The 20,103-nt window shown below is 40.3% G+C and overlaps 1 protein-coding gene across 6 annotated transcripts in view; it reads right to left on the bottom strand.

The window, feature by feature from the left end:
• The window catches only part of MITF (melanocyte inducing transcription factor), a 228,308-nt gene that overhangs the window by 75,540 nt on the left and 132,665 nt on the right, over window positions 1-20,103 (bottom strand). For 4 of the 6 annotated variants that reach the window (XM_004738344.3, XM_004738342.3, XM_004738345.3 and 1 more), the window contains exon 2: window positions 19,082-19,331. In XM_004738344.3, the coding sequence (XP_004738401.1) occupies window positions 19,082-19,331 (250 nt within the window). The remainder of the gene's footprint in view (window positions 1-19,081; window positions 19,332-20,103) is intronic. The other 2 variants (XM_004738343.3, XM_045077891.1) reach the window with 1 other exon arrangement.

The following is a 20,103-nucleotide window of genomic DNA, read 5'->3' on the forward strand; positions in this document are numbered from 1 at the left end:
GTCAACGCTTTCATAATTTATTCCCCAAATTATTTTGATAGCCTCCCCACCTCCCACCGTATTCCTCTAAAACTCAACCTCCCACCTCCACCAGCTCCCAGAAGCATCTCGCCGAACATCCCTCTTTTTCTCTAAAATGAAAATACAGGAACCAACCCAGAGAAACAAATAGAAATATGTGCCATCAGGGGCTCCCCAGCATGCACACCATCAGAGCCGAGCTCGACAGGGTCACAGGGACAGGCCCTGCTCGCCTGTCCCGCCTTCACCGCCCGACTCCCTCTCGGCCCCATCTTCTATCATCTCACATTTCACTGCTCCACACCAAGAACCAGAGCAGGTATGGTTGCCTTGTTCCTCTCCTCATGCCACCCTCCCTGATCCTTCTAGCGTGGCCTCCTTGTTCCTCAGGGCTCCACTCAACATTAACCACCTCACCTTGGGGGGCGGAACCGTAGTCCGTCTGCAGGCTCAGGGTCGCCACCAGGCAGACCGACTGCCCTCCCAGCGCTGGGAAAGTGAAGGCTTCAACGTTAGAAGGCTTTCCTAGTGCTGGCTAATATTTATTGAGTCCCTTCTACTTGTCCTCCAGGCCTCCACTCAAAGGCAACCACCTCAGGAGCTGTGCTATGTACTTTACATACATTAATTCCCTGAAGGGCCACAGCTGGGGGGTTGATGGAGGTGTTTCTGCTCTAACTTCATCTATACAGTCCTGAAAAATGTCACGTTTTGCAAAATCACACACTGTAAACAGGGCGGCATATAGGAAAAGAAGTTCGAGGCAGACCTCTCCAAACTTCTGGACCTTTGTAACCAGAGCACGAATAACAACAATCAGTAAACCCTAATTCAACACGAGCTGGTTAAATTTCTACCGGCATTCGCGGCCAGCTTCACAGACGGTTTTTAAACCCTGAGACTCCTGCTTTCACCCCTCAAAAGGTAGAGTACGGAGGGTAAGTGCTTCTGATGGAGATCATTTCTTTAAAAATTACAACCCGGGGTGCCTGGGTGGCTCAGTGGGTTAAGTCTCTGCCTTCTGCTCTGGTCATGATCCCAGCGTCATGGGATCGAGCCCCGCGTCGGACTCTCTGCTCAGCGAGGAGCCTGCTTCCCCCCGCTCTCTCTGCCTGCCTCTCTCTCTGCCTACTTGTGATCTCTGTCAAATAAAGAAATAAAATCTATTAAAAAAAAAAATCACAGGGGGCGCCTGGGTGGCTCAGTGGGTTAAGCCGCTGCCTTCGGCTAAGGTCATGATCCCAGGGTCCTGGGATCGAGTCCCACATCGGGCTCTCTGCTGGGCAGGGAGCCTGCTTCTTCCTCTCTCTCTTTCAGCCTGCCTCTCTGCCTACTTGTGATCTCTGTCTGTCAAATAAATAAATAAAATCTTTAAAAAAAAAAAATCACAACCTCATCCTGAATATGGCCTTTTTTTTGTGAGTGATTGCATTACTGTAAAGAGAAATATCTTAGCAGCTGCCTCCTCTGCACGCTCGCCTTCTCCAGAGAGTGGAGCCTGGTGGGAAAGACAAGCAGTTCCAGGAGCCTGGATTTCACGAAACCTCCAGGAGGGGCGGACACTTGGTAGACAATCTGCCTATTTTAAAGTCTTCATCTATGGCTAAGGCTTTCTCTATGATAAAGCTTGCCCTTAGCTGCTTCCAGCATTTACATGCTGTGGAGGATGAATTCCAAAGGAATTCCGTGTTACACCAGCACAAGTTCTTCATTTACCAAGAACACTGGAGGTACGCACGTTAAAGAAACATACTGCAACAGGATGGGTGGGGTGTACTGATACTGTGCCCATTTTACAGATAAGGAAGCTGAGGGTTAGACTAGAGATTAGATCACCAGACCAAGATTACTAAAGACAGAGCTGGGATTCAAAGACAAGCTGCATAATTCTAGATCTGTGCATTTAAGGAAGAAGAGAAGGAAGGAGGAATCGCCATATCACTGAAAAAGTAAAGCCTTTGATAGAAAACTGGAAAAAATACACATTCTTTCTCTCTCAAGAGAATTCAAATCAGTATTAATATATAAACTAAAGTAAAATTAATAAATCTATAGAAGTGAATCACACACTCCGTAAACAAACATCCTTAGCCTCTGCTCATTTTCTGCTTAGTATAGGGAAGAAAATAAAAGCGAGCTATTGAACATTCTGCGACTGCAAATTATGTCAGACAGGCACCCGGGTGGCTCAGTGGGTTAAGCATCTGCCTTCAGCTCAGGTCATGATCCCAGCGTCCTAGAATCGAGTCCCACATCCGGCCCCCTGCTTGGCAGGGAGCCCGCTCGCTCCTCCCTCTCCCACGTCCCGGGGGCGGCTTGCGCTCTCCCTCACTCTCCTTTCCTCTTTCTCTCTCTGTCAAATAAATAAATAAAATAAAATATTTTAAATAATTATGTCAGAAATGAGTTTTCACATTAGAGATTCAGTAATCCTGAGATTTAAAGATTTAAAATGGATTTCAAGCCGTTTGTGCAAAGAAACTCGTGGCAGTTCTGGGTTCACGCTCATCGTCTGGTCCTATCACACCTGTGCTCAGTCTCCACTCAGAAGCCCTCGGGAACATCTCTAAGACATGGTGAGTGATTCGTCAGTAGTGACACTGTTTTTATTATTATAGGAAGTAAAGCACACATAGGCAAAATAATAGAACATCTAAATGATAATACAATAGAACATCTAAAGGTTTTCCAACTCACCCTTCTCCACCCTCAAGGAGAAACTGGTCACTTTAACTACAGTGGAACTGTAAGCCTTATATACACTGAGGTCTTTGTCACGGTAGCTGTTCAGTGTATATCATGCTAAAAACAAACCTAATGTTTCTTTCAAGGGCTTTCAAAGTCCTTTGTCCTATTCATCTCACCATGAATTAAATTCCAGCGATGTGTAGGTGGGCCCTTCTCAAGCAAAAAGAAACAGATCACTGAATGCCAGTGTTAGGAGGCAAGTTTGAGTCAGATGTGGAGACTGAGGCCCAGGAAGGCAACTTCCCCAAGGTCACACTACAGGTTGATGTTTGATTTCATGGCTGTAGCTTTGATTGTAAAGTAGCAAATACTGTAAGTTCGGCTGAAGACAATGGCAATTGGTCTTATCTCAAGATAATACATATCATGGAAATAAGATAAATGGTGTAATAGCAAAAAATGAAGGTCAGTGAGTAAGCTAGTGTTGAGGGCAGAACACTCAAGGTGACACATGTTTCTAAAAGGAAAAAAAATAAAAAGGGAAGACTAAAATTTTATCTGAATTTTAAGAGATGTGGTTAGGACAGCAGGATCTTAGACAAGAAAAAATAGGTTGTATCATGTTAGGAAGAAGTCAGGTAAACCCAAGGCATGTGAGTCAAAAGACCTGGATACTAGAAAAAAATAATTATGACATCTGATTAACACAGAAGCTGGTTTCCACCAGTTGACTGGCTCCATAAATCAGGTACTAGGGCTTATGGATGAGATGCGGTGATTAAATGTTTTGAACCTCTACTTACCTAAATATAGGAATGCCTTCAAAAGTGAACAGTTCATAAAATTATGGATGGTCACTTATATTTAACCAGAACCAAAACTGCTAAATCCTCAGCTTGTAAGTGAAAGTTTAAACTCAGAATCAAGGAGCAATTTTGATAGCCTGATACCTACTAATTTTATTTAAATCTAGCTCCCGTGTATACCAGTTTCCCCAGGATTTTCCAAAAGAAAAGATTTAATCTTTACTGTCAATCATCAAAACAGTTTCTAAGAATTTAAAGTAATGGGGGGGGGGGCACCTGGGTGACTCAGTGGGTTAAGTATCTGCCTTCGGCTCAGGTCCTGGGATGGAGCCCCACATCGGGCTCCCTGCTCAGCAAGGAGCCTGCTTCTCCCTCTCTTCCTCACTTGTGTGCTCTCTCTCATTATCTCTGTCTCTCTCTCAAATAAATAAATAAATACTTAAAAAAAAAGTATTTAAAGTAATGGATGTAAATTAATTTGGGGGGAGGAGAGATTGAAAAACTGAGCCAAGCATCCCACGATCTTTCCCCTCCAAGAAAAAGTCACTGGGAAGCGAACCAGCATCACCAGATGATTTTCAATACTAAAAATTCCTTGCTGCAGAAACCTAATTGAGGAGTTAACAGTTACAAGGATCTTTATACATCTCATAGACCGCCGGAGAAATTAATTCCAATTTGTATGTAGAATCAACTTTCCTTGTCTTTTGCCAAAGCATTAACCTCTAATCATCTCTCAAGCACCTATTATGTGGCTGAGTCACTGTGGACGTGGTGTGTGTCCCTGGGTGAAACGGAAACGACAGTGATCAGCAGTAACAAGTCCTGTGCCAGGTACAAAGCTAAGTGCTTTGCAAGCATCATGTCACTGGCTTCTCACAGTAACCCTATGAACGAGGGACTTCTATTAACCTTGTCATAGAGACAAGGGAACTGTGGTTCAGAAAGGATCTGGACACTGCCGATCTGACTTGGGATCCCATGTCTTTCCAGGTGAGAAGGGGAACAGCACATAATCAAACACCTTTAGAAAGGAGTTCTTTGAGTGATTTTTAATTGAAAAATGGTAACTCCACTAGAAAAGCAAATTTTTGGTGCAGAAATATGCCAGGGGCATTTTAGGGTTGTTTCTGATTTCCTCCTCTAGTAGGAGGAAGATAAGAACACAATCTTTATCTTCCGGTGGAAACAAAGGGCACCTGATGGCTCCTGTGTGAGCCAGGCCTCTCCAAGGTGGACTTAGGTCCACACTCTGGTTGTACAAGAACTCCAAGCATCAGAACAAGTTGGTCTTTCCTGCGGAGTTTCCAAAAATGAACCTTTGTTTTATTCCAACCAGAGGGCAAGTTGGCCACATGCACCGCCTATACTGCCTTCAGGCAGAAAACTAATACTGGAAAAGAAAAAAGAAAGAAAAACACTTTCTGTTGATGTCAATGCTCCAGTGTGAAAGGCAAAGCCAAGACCATGGTCACGTCAGTAAAGACCTTTGATGTCATGGTCTGACCCATCAAGGGCCTGCTTCTTGTGAAATTATAGATGTTAGGGTCCCTTGGACTCTGAAAGGCCATTCTGTGTTACCACTTAACTAAATCCAATTTGACAAAAGGAATGTAGTTTCCAAAAGCAGAATTTAAGTAACAGTTGATAGTTAATGTTTCTTAAAAAGAAATGACTCTTAACCTTTCTTAAAAGTCAAATACCTTAAGGCCCCCCATTTAATTAGAAACTGAGCTTTTCATTTTTGTTAAAAAAATGAATAGAAGTAAGGGAAAAATGAATTCCATGGTGCTTTTATCAATTTGGACTTGGTTCACACAGCAGCATCAACATTTACTTGAAGGAGCGATGTACAGTATGTATGCAAGTGAGATATAAATTTAGTTGCCATGTACCTGTGGATGGGGGATTTTTTTTTTATTTCTTTTTTAAAAATTTTTTTATTTCTTTTCAGTGTACCAGAATTCATTGTTTATGAATTTTTTTAAATTTCTTTTCAGTGCACCAGAATTCATTGTTTATGCACCACACCCAGTGCTCCATGCAACACATGCCCTCCATAATACCCACCACCAGGCTCACCCGAACTCCCACCTGCTGCCCCTTCAAAACCCTCAGATTGTTTTTCAGAGTCCATAGTCTCTCATGGTTCGTCTCCCCTTCCAATTTCCCCCTACTTCCTTCTCCTCTCCATCTCCTCATGTCCTCCGTGTTATTTCTTATGCTCCACAAGTAAGTGAAACCATATGATAATCAACTCTCTCTGCTTGACTGATTTCACTCAGCATAATCTCTTCCAGTCCCATCCATGTTGCTACAAAAGTTGGGTATTCATCCTTTCTGACGGAGGCATAATACTCCATAGTGCATATGGACCACAACTTCCTTATCCATTCGTCCGCTGAAGGGCATCTTGGTTCTTTCCACCGTTTGGCGACTGTGGCCATTGCTGTTATGAACGTTGGGGTACAGATTGTGGACAGTGGATTTATTGACCCTTCAGAGCTCCTCCAAAAGCATAGTGGTTTCTGTAACTTAAAGTAGAAACCACTGTATAATTTTAGAATTTCATATTTCTCATATCTGAGGGATTTTACAGGATTAATCTATTTTTAACAACTTTGCACAAGTATATGCATATAAAGGGATTTACCCCACATACAGGTGGCTCTAAAGGGCCACTTGGTCACTGGATATTTTGCAACTTCTCTCACTCTCTCGCTCTATTTTTTTTTTTTTTTTGAGAGAGAGAGAGAGCATACATGCATGCGCAAGGGGTGGGGGGAGAGGGAGAGGGAGAAAAAGGATCTTAAGCAGGCTCCACATCCAGCACAGAGCCCGACAACAGGGCTCGATCTCAGGACCCTGAGATCATGACCTCAGCCAAAATCAAGAGTCAGACACTTAACCTACTAAGCCACCCAGGCGTCCCTATTTCACAACTTCTACTTATCTATTTTACCTGAAAGCAACATCTACTTTACTTGCCTTCCTCCTCCCCTCTTCTCAAGTAAGTGCCTACCTATTATACCACTCTTGGAAAGTTGCCACAACTCCTTACGTATTTACCATAGATCTAAGAAGCCCTACAGGAAAGAAACTTGGTTGACTTTATTTGTACTAGCATTTCCCAATTTTCCTCAGGTTTCTTACAAACTAACTTCCAGACTTCCACAACAGTGAATTTCAAACCTGAGCATGGCATTAGAACTTTCCAGAGGACTGGCTACAACAGAGATTAACGGCCCCACCCTCAGAACTTCTGGCTTGACAGGTTTGGAATGGACTCAAGGAATTTGTGTTTCTAAAGAGCTCCTGGGCATTGCAGGGCCTCTGCATTGCAGGGCCCCTGGCCACACATTGAGAGCCACCAAGTTACAGAATATTCTTCCAGAAACACCATTTAGGGTTAAGTTCTACACACATTAGCTTCACGTCAAACTGAATAAAATTTTTACGTCAAGATTAAATGTCCTTCCAGAATGTTATGGATTTTCTCCTGTCTATGAGATATTGGTAGTCTTAAGTGTCCATAAAAATGGTCACAATGACCCATACTCTTAAACCTAAATTATTAATTCTATAAAGATTATGCCAATTAATGAGTTGAAAAATTCTTGAGGTATATGATTTTAATATAAACCTGGAATGCTATTAGGAAAATTGAAAGCAACTTTATAATGGCTTATGTGTTTATTAACTTACATGAAGATGATAATAAAATAAGTAATAAACATTGAGAAAATATATAACTCCAAGCTAAGGCAATCATAAAATCTAACAACACAATGATTTTTCTTTCTGGAAGTCACAGCATAGTTAATATTTTTGCTCTCTTGACTTTCGTGCTTGTTGTAATTGAACAAGAATGTTACTTTGTAGGCTTTTAGTATTATATAAAGAACAAATTAAATCTCTTGAACACAGTTTAATTCCAGTATAATCAACTCACTGTTCCCATTAGGAATAACAAGGTATCTAATAAAAGATAAATTATCATTTTAGGTGTATTATTTCTGGTTTAACAAATGGTCAAAACTGGTATCAAAACAGAAAACTTGGGTTCCCAATGAATAAGAAAAGGAAGAAAAATGGTTTCATTGAATTATTAGCTGTGTTGAAAATGCCTAAAAATATACTGCAAGTTAATGGAGAAAAAGCTGCCTTAGCAACAAGAGCATGGACAGAAATCATGTAGAAAATCCCACCAAAAAAACTAGTTTTCAATAACCTACATGTCAATTTAGCTACTAACGAATATATAGTACATTAGTTAATCCTAGGATTAACCAAACTCCTTTTACTTCAAAGTCTTCTTCTGCATCAAGAACATTTTATCAATGTTAAAATGCTTAAATATTCCTGGGGTTTGAGACATCTTGAACATGCTAGACAGGCGCTAGGTAAGTGTGACACATGGAGGTTTGAAAAGAAATCAGGTTGAAAGCACAAATAAGACGTGTGACTCACAAGTCAAGATTTGTTACTGGGCTCAGGCCTGAATGGAAGGCTGTTGGCAGAGAAAGGTCCAAACGCCACGCCACCAACGGTGACTCTTCACTGTGCCTTACTGTGAGAGGCTGTTTTTGACATAAAATATCAACCATACATGAGGTATGTCAGCTAACCTGGCCTCCAAGGATTGCAAGAAGGAAAATAATGATTGAATTTTTTAGGGTCTCTTTGGTGGGGAGGGAGGATGCGAGGAACCAATTTTACTGGGCAGGTGTCATGGCGGCATAGAAAGATGTCAATGTGGAGATGATATTAATTACTGTATTTTGGTAATTAGTAACTAGAAATTATTGTATCATTCATTGTCAACAAAAATAAGGCAGAATCTTTTACTGAGCACTTTCCACCTACCTGACGCTGTGTTAAATGCTTTGGGTCCGTGCTAACACAGAAGCCACACTGATAGTGCTGGAAATGTGGCCAGTGTGATGAAAAAATGAATTTTTTACTTTTATTTCACTCAAATCCAAATTTAAAGATGTATATGCAATTTAGTTATCAGAAATCTGTTAAATATGTTTATTTAACGTAAGAAAACTTGGGTATATAAATCTACTTTTTCAACCGTAAACCTCAGAGAAGTTAAACACAGACTGAGTAATTCTGATGGAAGTTTAGCCTCAAACTGAAATGTATTGACAGAGGGAAAATACACACTCAATTTGAAGACTTGGTATGAAAAAACCTAGTATGAACCTAGCATGAACTATGAAAAATAAAAAGAATGAAAAGATCTTGTTAACAATTTTTATATTGGTGATATCCTGAAATGATAATACCTGGGATATACTGGGTTAAATAAAATACATTATTAAATTGCTTTTCTCTATTTCTTTTCACTGTGTTTAATGTGACTACAAGGAAACTTAAATTGCCATACTTGGCTCCCATTCTGTGTCTAGTGGGCAACACCAGTTTCAGTGTACGATCTCATTTAATTCTCACAAAAACTTCTCCAGAGGAGGTACTAAGATCTCCATTTCACAGATGAGGTCACTGAGGCCCAGAGAGAATAGTAAACTTGCCCAGTCACCCAGTTAAGTGTTGGAGCCAAGCTAATCCTAGGTTTTCAACAGGGAAGCTGATTATGATCGCATCCCAAAGCATGAAGGAGCAGAGCAGTCAGCACGAACGGAAACTTAGCTCCCAAATAGTAATTTACTACATTGTATGGATCCCAAGACTACAGGGCTGAAGTCACAAGGTGCTGTACTTCTCATAAATGCCATCTTTTCAGATTAACCTGCCTGTCATAAATATCACCAAACACTTAACAATGCAGGAGGAGCAAAGGCCATTACTACAGCCCGTCTTACCAGACGAGGGATTCCAATTAAATTCCATCAAACCACACTGAGCCAATACACTTTGACAAGCACCTCACATCCAAGACCTCCAAGAGCCTGGAATTTTTTTTTTTTTCCCTAATTTGCTCCCCCTTTCTCTTCACCAAGAGACAAAAGAAAACCCAGTAAAATGCTGAATGGGGCAAAAGCAAACACAACAAAGTTAACAGAGGCCTATAAATGGCCCTTCAGAATTTGTAAAAACACAAAAACAAGAGGGCGCATTTCCATCACTGCACAATATCACTTTTGTTTAAGAGCCAACTCTCAGGCTTGAAACGTGTTGGTAATAAATCAGCAGGCATTATTTTAAATCAACTGGTTTTATGAAATAAGCCAAGAGTTGAAAGAGGCAGGACTAATTACCAACATTCCTTGATGAATTACTTAGCGGCGTGTGCTAAGTCAATGTGCGTCTACGTCTTGATCCCCAGTTTTATCCCATACTTATTTCCCAGGAGGTAAAAAGAACATGTGGCTAATTAAGGCACCGATCTCCACAGCCAGAAGTACTCAAGGTAAGATTTCTTTCAAAAAAAAAAAAGAAAGAAAGAAAAGGTTCTTTGCCTGGTACTTATTAATCTAATTTTTACTACTTCACTAGAAAAACAGAGCTAATCTTGTCACCTTTAGGCAGTCTGAACTACCATGCAGTGCTCAGAAAAAAATGTTACATATTTGTAATTTAGCCAATAAGAATTTCTTAAGCCCTTCCTAACCAGCAGGAATGTCTCTGGTTTGTCGCTTCTAATTAAGTCTCAACAAAATTTCTAGCTCCTAAATTTTAATTATACAAAACTCAGGGCCAACAGGGGAGATTACAACAAAGCTATGCCTGGTGATAAGGTAGCAGAAATCTGAATTTCACTTTTCATGTTGGGCCTCTTAACTACTTTTGAAAATTATTCACAACCTGGTGATTCAAATCCTTTTCTTCATGTTTAATTTCCAGGACCTGTACACCTTGCGATCTCTCCTACGGGAAAGGCCATGAGAGGTGTGCGATGTGTGGAAGTCTAGCCAACTCACTTGACAGACCAACTCTACAGCTCGGAAAGCTGTGGGCGAAGAGAACTTTGTCAAGAATCCTGAATAAAAGGCACTGGAGATACTCACTTTACATTAAGAATATATGCACACACTCTTCTAATTAAAAAAAAAAAAATAGAGCCTCTCACCACCACCACCTCCAATCCCAAAACCTGTTCCAGAGGTGTACGCTTGTACATTTGTACATCTGTACATCTGTACATTTGGTACAGATTCATCCAGACCCTTTACTAAAACATTAGTTTTTAAAAGAATGGTTAAAATGATTCTTTTTCACAAAATAAATCTCTGGCAGCCTCCAACTTCATCTGCTTTATATGCTCCAGTTTTGAGTCATCTCATTTGTGCAAAATTATAAATTAATATGCAAAACATCCAACTTCATAAACAAGGTCTGAAAGACTAGGATATTGTCAGGAACTACAGTGTCCTTAAAGTTCAAGGTGATATCCAAAGAACTCAATAAAAAGAGACATATTCAGGACAAGAGTTAATATTCTAGTCCTGATTGCAGTTATACCCTTGCATAAAGCCACAGTGCTGATTTACATAATTTTAAACACAGGTCCCCCCCACTTATTTTAGTAGGGCAATGGTAAAATTAGATTGTGCTTACTCGTGTCCACAATCTCTGTTGTTCAAGGGCATATTTATAGAAGGTGGTCTTTCAAATCGAAGCCCTTCCCCTCATTGTTGGGAATGAGTAGGAAACATTCATGAAGAGGACTTGTGACCTTTCTGTAGAGTGATGTAAGAATTATTACAGCTGACACTATTCACTTAAAATCTGCTTGAAAGCCAACAGAAAAGCAATCAGAATTGAAGCTCCAGTTTTAGGTGCTAAAATATAGCAAAAGCTATTAATACTGCAGGGGGGCAGGGTAAGAAAACAATAATGCAACCATAATTGTAGGAAAAGATTCCTATTTTTATTTTTTATTAACATATAATGTATTATTAGCACCAGGGGTACAGGTCTGTGAATCACCAGGTTTACACACTTCACAGCACTCATCACAGCACATACCCTCCCCAATGTCCATCACCCAGCCACCCTCTCCCTATCCCACTCCCCCAGGCAACCCTCAGTTTGTTTTGTGAGATTAAAAGTCTCTTATGGTTTGTCTCCCTCCTGATCCCATCTTGTTTTATTAGGAAAAGATTCCTATTAAAAGATGTGTGTGAGTCCATTGAAATCAGTGTTTCAAAAGCAATTTGCTGCAAAACAAATACATTATTAAAATGTACACAGCTATAAAGGACATGAATTGGGACAGCCTGAGCCAACAGGATCCTTAGAACATAAGCGATCCTGAGTTACGATTTCTGGATGCTGTCACAGAAACTTTCACTGTAGTGCTACATTAATCAATAATGATACTATAACTAAACCAAAAATTGCCACTGTGGTCACTGTGGCCAGGTGGTCTTTTATGAAGTAAGAACATATTCCGATCTTTTATCTGGCAAATCATGGAGACTCATGGATCCACTCTAATTATTCAATATAGATGGCCCCATAAATCCTAAATGCTTCAGATCATGTATCCTTCCATTAAACCTATACAATTCCTCTATAGTTTCTCTCTAACCTCCCACTTTGTGCTAACACACTCTGTTACTGGGGATTCCTTAGAAATATTTACAGTATGTCCTTGAACTCTGTAGAAAACCACAGGGGATATGGTTATAAGTAACAGGGTAGGGTGTGGAGCCTGCATGACAAAAGTGCCTCAGTTTCCTCATCTGGAAGACAGGGCTTACCCCATCAAGCCCGTAGGGTTGCTAGAGGAATAAATCAGATATAGAATAGGACGTATTTAGCCTAGCAGCCAATAATCGATGTCTGCATAGTCACTGTCTTTCTTCCTCCAAGTTACTTTAGCTAGTACTGCATTTACACCAGTCATTCTTTTTTATTTACTTATTTATTTATTTTATTAAGTAAACTCTACCCCCAGTGTGAGGCTCGAACTCACGAACCCAAGAGATCAAGAGATGCATGCTCTACCGACGCTGTACTGGCTGGTACCCCTACTGGCCGGGCACCCCTCCACCAATAATTCTTATTAAAATTTTAATCTGTGGCCTGAAGCTGTGCAACAAACATCTGCTGCAGGCCTTAGGCTACGATGTCACTCTAGAGAGTAACAATACTACTTCTCCCTCCTGAAGCTTCCCAGGCCATTTACTCTAAGAGAGGTACTACCACTAGTGGTTAAACAACCTGAGCCATGGAGTGCTAACTGAGCAGGTTCGTTTCCTGACTGTACCACCTGCTTCCTCGACTTTGGATGAGCTGCTTACCCTTTGCCTCAGTTCCCACATCTGTGACATGGGGATGCGAATGCTAACTGCCCGGAGCTGGACATGCCAACCATGACCAACACCCTAACTGCCCTCCTAGGGAGACACAGACTGGCTGGAATGTCGGAGTCCCACCGACAAGAGCCTTGCTAAGTGTTCTCTAAACAAAGAGAGGAATTGAGGAAAGTGCTGAGCACTCTACGGGCATATTTCTCAAGACTTTTTTCCATCATCACCACCACCACCTCCACAGCAAGGAGACTTTTTAGGCATTTTTTTTTCCCCCAAATTGCCTCTCCTAAATCCCACACCCATGAAATTTTAAGAGGCACCTAAACTTGGTATACGAAGGCTCCTTAGAAGCCCAAACCACTGTAACATCTATGATTTTTTGCCTTCCAAAGACCAAAATTGGTCCCTTGTCCAACTGGGGACAATATCATTCTTGTTGGCAGCACACACTCTACAGAGCCAAATTTTAAAAGCCTACTTCAATATTCAGACCCCACTCCTAGACCCCTACATCACTATTCTCCATAAGATGCTACCCTAGCCTCCACTAGTCCTGAATGAGGAGAACTGTGTCAATGAACAGACACACACCTGTCAGCATGGCTTTTTACAACAGCAGAAAGAGAAGGAGCTGAGCAGGCACCTGTGCACACAAACCTACAAGAGGACTTTGGTAGCTCAAGATGACAAAGATCTTTGTGCCTAAAGAGAAGGTGTCCCTCCCAAACCTGCATGGTCCAGGTGTCCACTGAGTGTATCTGACCCATCTACAACTTAAGGAAATCGAATCACCCAGATTCTACTGTTTCCTCAGTCACATAAAAAGGGCCTTGTGGTCACAGGAAGAGAAACTACTTACATTCTGTGCTAATATTACCAAGTGAACAGGTGATTAGAGCTGATGTTTCAATGTTTTCAGAAAAGTGGAATTAATTCATACACTCAGCTGTGTAAAGACTAAATATTTTGTTTTAGGTAGTGGCTCCCCATGGGCCCGCCCATTTAAGCGGACGAAGCCTACAAAGCTGAGCAGAGATGACGCTCTTCAGTCAGCATATCATCACTGGTTCCTAGTCACTGAAAGCAGTGCAGACAGAAAACAGTATCTAAAATCAATCAATGTACATTTATAGGTATTCTTACACTACTTACCGTGTTAAGTTTGATTTTACCAATCTAAGAGAAGCCAATGGAGCCGCTCCCTGCGCCAGTCCCGAGATGACTAAATTCTTACCCACAGGGGTTTGTAAGGCAGCATGGGAGGCAAACAGTCTGTCAGTCAGTGCCCATGGAAGCTAGCACACACCTGCGTCCCCGGAACCAATCTAACTGCTTCCCAGCACAGAGGAAGAAGTCCCCACTCTGCTTTAGGAAGAAAAGTTTGAAGCAAGAGTCTCAAAGTAGAGAGAATCCCAGAAGAAACTCTGTTTCTTTTGTTCTGTTTATAAATGTGAACAAAGAGAAAGGCAGGATTTACAACTACAGATCAAAACTGCCTAATATATTTCTTTAGCCCTCGCTCCCACGAAAGGCAACTGTGGGCTGGGAAAACAGCAGTGGTCAGGGAGGTCGTACCCTAAACTGCTAAGAGCAGCTCCTTCCAGGGAGCTTGAGGGATGCAAGCGATGAGAGGGAGGGAAGAAGGGAGAGTTTCCAGCTGGATTTTTCTTCCCCGCTGTTAAAATTGGTTCCATGTTAACAAACGTGGTCTATGATTTTTAAAAATCAATAAAAATGAGTTTTGAAGAGAAAAAAATTTACCTTATGTGTCACGATGAGCATATCAAAATGATACAAACAGAAGACTCAAAGACCCCATAGGGAAATGAGGTCTCTGGGAGGATGAGAACTTGTTGGAACCTGGAATCTGCTTGTCCCCCCAACAAAGAAGGATACCAAGTCTGATCCAAAAATGAAAGGACTCCAAAGTTTATAAACAGTTCTGAAATCGGGCCCACAGAATGTCTATGGCACACCATCTAGTGACAAAAATACATGATGGACCACAGATGAACAAGAATAAATATGTGATGGCCCAGACTATGGTAACAGAATTCTCAGATGTCCTTTCTTTTGGGGAAAGCACCTGTAGCAACAGATTTCGTAACTAAGAGGAACAATGTGAGCCTATCTGAGACTCCCGCACCTGTTCCTGCTTCTTGTAGCCACCATCATGCTCATAAGGTTCTGTATTCCCGGCTCAATAAATCAGGAACAAAATTTACATGCATAGTGGAGTATGGAAATAGTCCCTTTTGCTAATCTGTAACCCACCAACCCCCAGGAACTCTACATATCCTTTTTCATGTTTCTGTATTCACCTAAAGGAGAAGCAACGCCTTAAAAATGCTACATCAGGTCTTCTTCGTAAGTTATGGACAAAAGGCCAGCAGATAAGTCACACACCTTTCCCTGACTAGTGAAATCTCATGGAATCTCGGTGTAGAGCAAGGTGACAAGGAAGCAGACTTCCATCCTGACCTACCAGACTATCGAAACAGGATGCCACATTATTACACAACCAAATAAATGCCAAAGTAAATTGAGTTGACAATGTAGCAGCCCCTGGTAAACTGCTTGTACGTTTCACGGGACACCAAGCACCATTTCAAATTTTGCAGCAATCTGCTCAACTTCTTGGATTATCTGAGAGTTTAAAAAGGGAAAAAAAATTTTAAAAATATAGGCTTGCAAATGACTTAAAATATCCTAAATCTTTGAATTTTTAAATTCCAAGGTGAAGAGAAGAAAGGGAAAACCTTGGTGATTCCCTACAAAATTCTGAACAGAGAAATGTCTTCAAACTATAATGTTTTCAAGGTATGAGCTGTCAGAGCCCTTCTTGTGGGAGGGAATGAAGGGAAAAATTCTGATGAACTTGCCAATCCAAGGTCAGGGCAACCAGGCGCTCCTCCAATCAGTCCGTGTTACAGATGGGACAGTGAGAACACATGCCTGGTGTGTGCAGATCTTAACACAGTGCATGGTACTATGATGCCTCTTTAACTATGAGACCTGACATGCGTCTGCAGAGTCCACCCCTGGTTCCTCTGCTTTTGTTTGAAAGAAGCCAGATCAAATTGCAAAACTAAGATATGCATGACTCCCATGTCAACAAAACCCACCTGTGGAAGAAACTGCTTCCATTAATGGTCCTTAATGATTTTTTTGTCAATTCATAATTTGAAATATGAGGTGTGTTCGCTGTGATGAACAACGCATTATGTACACTAAGTGTTGGTTAATTTATGATAAAAAGCGTCCTTAATTATAATACCCAATTGAGTCAGGTTGTTTTTAAGAAACCAGACGATATAGCTAATATTTAAATATACAGCAGTAAGACTGATCAGTCCATATTACCCACCATGAGAGTCAGTAAGAAGTAATTAAATAAATATAGAAACAAGAAGCTAATCCTACAAAGCTTTGTGAATTTACAGACTAAATGGTGAAAATGTGAGGAATAAGTAGTAATGCGTATTTCCAACCTCTAATCTGAATTCCAAAGACTGGACCTAAGTTTATAGGAAGCTGTCAACAATTTTTAAACATGCCTTATAAAGCTCCATTTTTTTTAAGCCTAACTCTGCCAAAAAAAGGAATTAATCTGAAAACATGAAGTTAGCTTTTCAAAAATCATTCAACTCACTGATAGTAAAGTGTTGGTAATGAGTTTGCGTGTGTGATCTTCCATCAAGTTCTCGAAAACCAGTAGGAGATGGGGAGATTTAACCAGGATTCTCTAGCACTTGTAACCACAGCTGAGTATACACATCGACCTCCACTGAGAAGCAGGTATGTTCTGTTTTGACAATTTAAATCTTAAAAGTTTAATGAAGAATTTATTGAGGCTACACTATGAAAAAATATTTGTTCAACATAATCTGTATGATAATGCACTCAATTACTAGACTTGCTATTACTCATTCCTTAAAAATGTATATTTTTAGAAAGAGTCCAAGTCTGAAAAAATTAACTGTTTTTAGTTAAGTTAACCATTTAACTTTACAAAACTATGCTTATGATTTTAAAAATCATACGAGGGAAAAGAAAAAAAAAACATTTCTCTCACTTACCTTTCTATAGTAAATCTTTCATAATAATATTTTCATATATAAAAGTTTTGAAAATACGTAAACTATTTTTAAGTAACAAATCCTCAAGTATCTGGGGCCATCCCTTACATACTACCATCCTCAAAAATATTTTTTGAATTTCTGAGAATGTCATTTCATAGGCAATTACATATTTTACTTGGTCTTTTATCAAAGGGCACTACAATTTGTCTAAATAACTATCAAACCCATCCGCAGTGCTAACCCAACTTTTTAAAATATGATATCACTACTTTATACTACACACTGAAATATAAAAATGTACAAGTCAAAGAAACTATATCCAACCTGAAACACAGTTATACCAATTGCTCATTTTTAGTTACATTGGGACTTCTACTTGTAATAACTTTATTTGTGCTTCAACTTTGGCATTTTTCTGTGATACCTAACTTGAAGGTTGTAGCTCCAGTCACCGTTACCAGGACACAGCAACATATAAGGAAAAATGGGTGTATTATACAAACCACATAGTATAGGTTTTCATTCTAAGCATTTTCAAAATAACATTTTAAGTAATAGAAACATTTAGGAATGATGTTCATTTTTAAGAAGATACAAAAACGGTATTTCAATGCATTTGCATATGGGTGATTTCCGCACCATCACATGTAATTGCCTGAATAGAAATACTGTTTGCAAGTAATATACTTTAATACAATACGAAACATTACCTTTGAATTGGACACAAACCACTACTAGCACAAATCCATGTCATCTCTTCTACTATGTATCCTTCAGATTTAAAAAGTAGACTATTACGGTGAATAAAACAGACATATTTCTCCACATTTGATTATAATTTAATTCATATAACTTTAAATTCATCTAACTTTAAAAGACATAGACAAAACAATTGTGATTCCTGTGAACACCAGACAACGTAAATCTTAATAATGAAAACTTAGTTTTTGTCAATTTTCACCCAAGCAGAACGGAAAGATTTAATGTATAGTCTAGTCCCAAAAAAAAATTTGTCTTTATGGGGGCAGCAGGGAGGGGAACAAAATAGCCATTAATTGCGGCAATATCTAGAACTTCAACCACATCAGAGTAATATTTTATGCTCAACTGTTTGGATCTCTTTTGCCCTCACCAAATTTCTGCTTGTTTTCTTCATGAAAAAGCTTCATTATTTCATCACTACATCTTAATAGGGTCTTTGCAAATAAAAAACAATTGACTTTAAATTTGTTTTTCAAGAATCTTTGCTACTTCCTGGGAAGAATGATACATTGCTTCCAGTTATAACACATCATCCCTCTATTTACTTTCATTGTAAACGTTAAATAGTGGGAGATGTTTTTTATCTGAGCACACGAATGAGTGCGAAGACCAACAATGAATCACCAGAGTGCAAAGTTCACATTGTTTAATGAACACTAACACTTGGGACTCTTTCGAATGAATCAATTGGGTGAATGGGTTTAAAAAATGTTCTTTTAAGTAAGGAAGTTCCCTTACTAGTTCCCTTTTAGCTTTCCTTGCCTCATGTTTAAGAGTTGGAATGTTTATCTTTAAACAAGGAGCGTGGCCAACGTGAGGTGGAGGGCATGTGTGAGATGGAATTCTATTCTTAGACTTGTTACAGTTTTCCCCAGTAATTAGGAAGCTATATGTCCCTGATAGAATGATGTTAACAAGCTCCTGCAGTTTCTACTCTAGCAAGAAATCAAAGAGGCCCCAAACAGACCACTTCAGTTAAAGGATTATGCATTCTGGTTATTAAAGTGAAGAAAGCTCTCCTACAGTTTTATCCCAGAAGAGACTTTCTAAACCAGTCAGATTCTACAGCCAAGCTTACTTACTAAATAAAGAAGAAAATTAAAAGGCTCGCCATGGAATATATGGAGGGGGGAAAAATACATTATTAGATGAGATTCATTTCAGGTAACATGTACATTTGGAAATTCTCCCAACGAAAAAATGGAAAGGTATCATTACAACCGATGCCTATTCCTACCTGCTGTTTCTCATGCAACATCGACTCTCTCCCCCCGCTTAGTGAGGGCTACTACTCCATTCGCATTTACTCTGCGCTCTTCCTCGAACATGCAAAGCCAGGTAGCGTCAGTAGAGTTGGCATTGACAAGACAAACGGGATTCAGATGGGTTAATCTGACCAAAAACACACTCAGATAAATAAAACACCTAGGAAATGGACAATGTTGGTCTGGAAGAGGGCTTGGCCCAACCGACAAGAGTGACGCTCACGTACCTTGAGGACTTCCATCGGCACCTGGGTGGCGGAGGGAAGGGTGGTGGGCACGCTGACGTTTATGGCTGGGGTCTGACTCACAGGCACTCTCTGTTGCATGAACTGGGCCGCCTGCAGCTTCTGCTGCTGCTCCCTGCGCTCCTGCTCCTGCATTTGCTCACGCATGAGTTGCTGGCGTAGCAAGATGCGTGATGTCATACTGGAGGAGCTTATCGGAGGCTTGGAGGCCCCAGGATGCTCCTCGGAACTGCTGTGGGAAAACCAAAAAAAAACAAAAAGCACAACATTTAGTTTCCTAATGAGACCTTTCGTCGGCATTTTAGGGGGGATCCTAAATTGCACCAAACTATGAAATGATCCTGTGTGAATATAATCAAGTCGCAGAATGGTACTCCACATAATTGAAAATCAAGAGGTGACAGGATTTAAGTCATTAGGAGTTGAATTAAAATAAGGCAGCTTGATTGCATCCAGGCATTTTTATCATGCGGCTTAATTTTTTTTTAACATTTTATACCACATACTACTCATCACCACCAAATATAGCGCCGCCATATGAAGTGCCAAGAAGCAGTGCGTCTTAATGGCACCCAGATTTCCACATTTAAAAATAAATTGCTTGATTTGCTTTTTCGTAACTGACTCTAACCAAATAACTACTCCTACACATTATCTAAATTCCTTGAAGATGTCGAAGATGTTTACTAACGTGGAATAATTTCAAGAAAAGGTGAACTTTGTCATGGGGAGATTCTGTGAGGAAATGGGAAGTAAAAACCATTCACGAAAGAATCATTTGGACCAGGAAGGTTAACCCTGGGCTCACTTCAGGCTTCGGGGAGGGGGCAGAGGACAGGCTGGTTTGACAACACAGTTCTCCGGCTGGTGTTCTTTGTACGGTCTTTTCTCCTGATTCATCTTGGCAAGCTCTCCCCTACACATGTCTGTGAGATCCCCATGCGGCCTACTTCTGATGGTTTTGGTGCTCACTCTCTCCAAAATTACAGAAAAAGCTTAAACAC

Source organism: Mustela putorius, unplaced genomic scaffold (assembly GCF_011764305.1).
Source record: "Mustela putorius furo isolate JIRA1106 unplaced genomic scaffold, ASM1176430v1.1 tig00000095_pilon_pilon_pilon, whole genome shotgun sequence".
NCBI classification, from domain to species: Eukaryota; Metazoa; Chordata; class Mammalia; order Carnivora; family Mustelidae; genus Mustela; species Mustela putorius.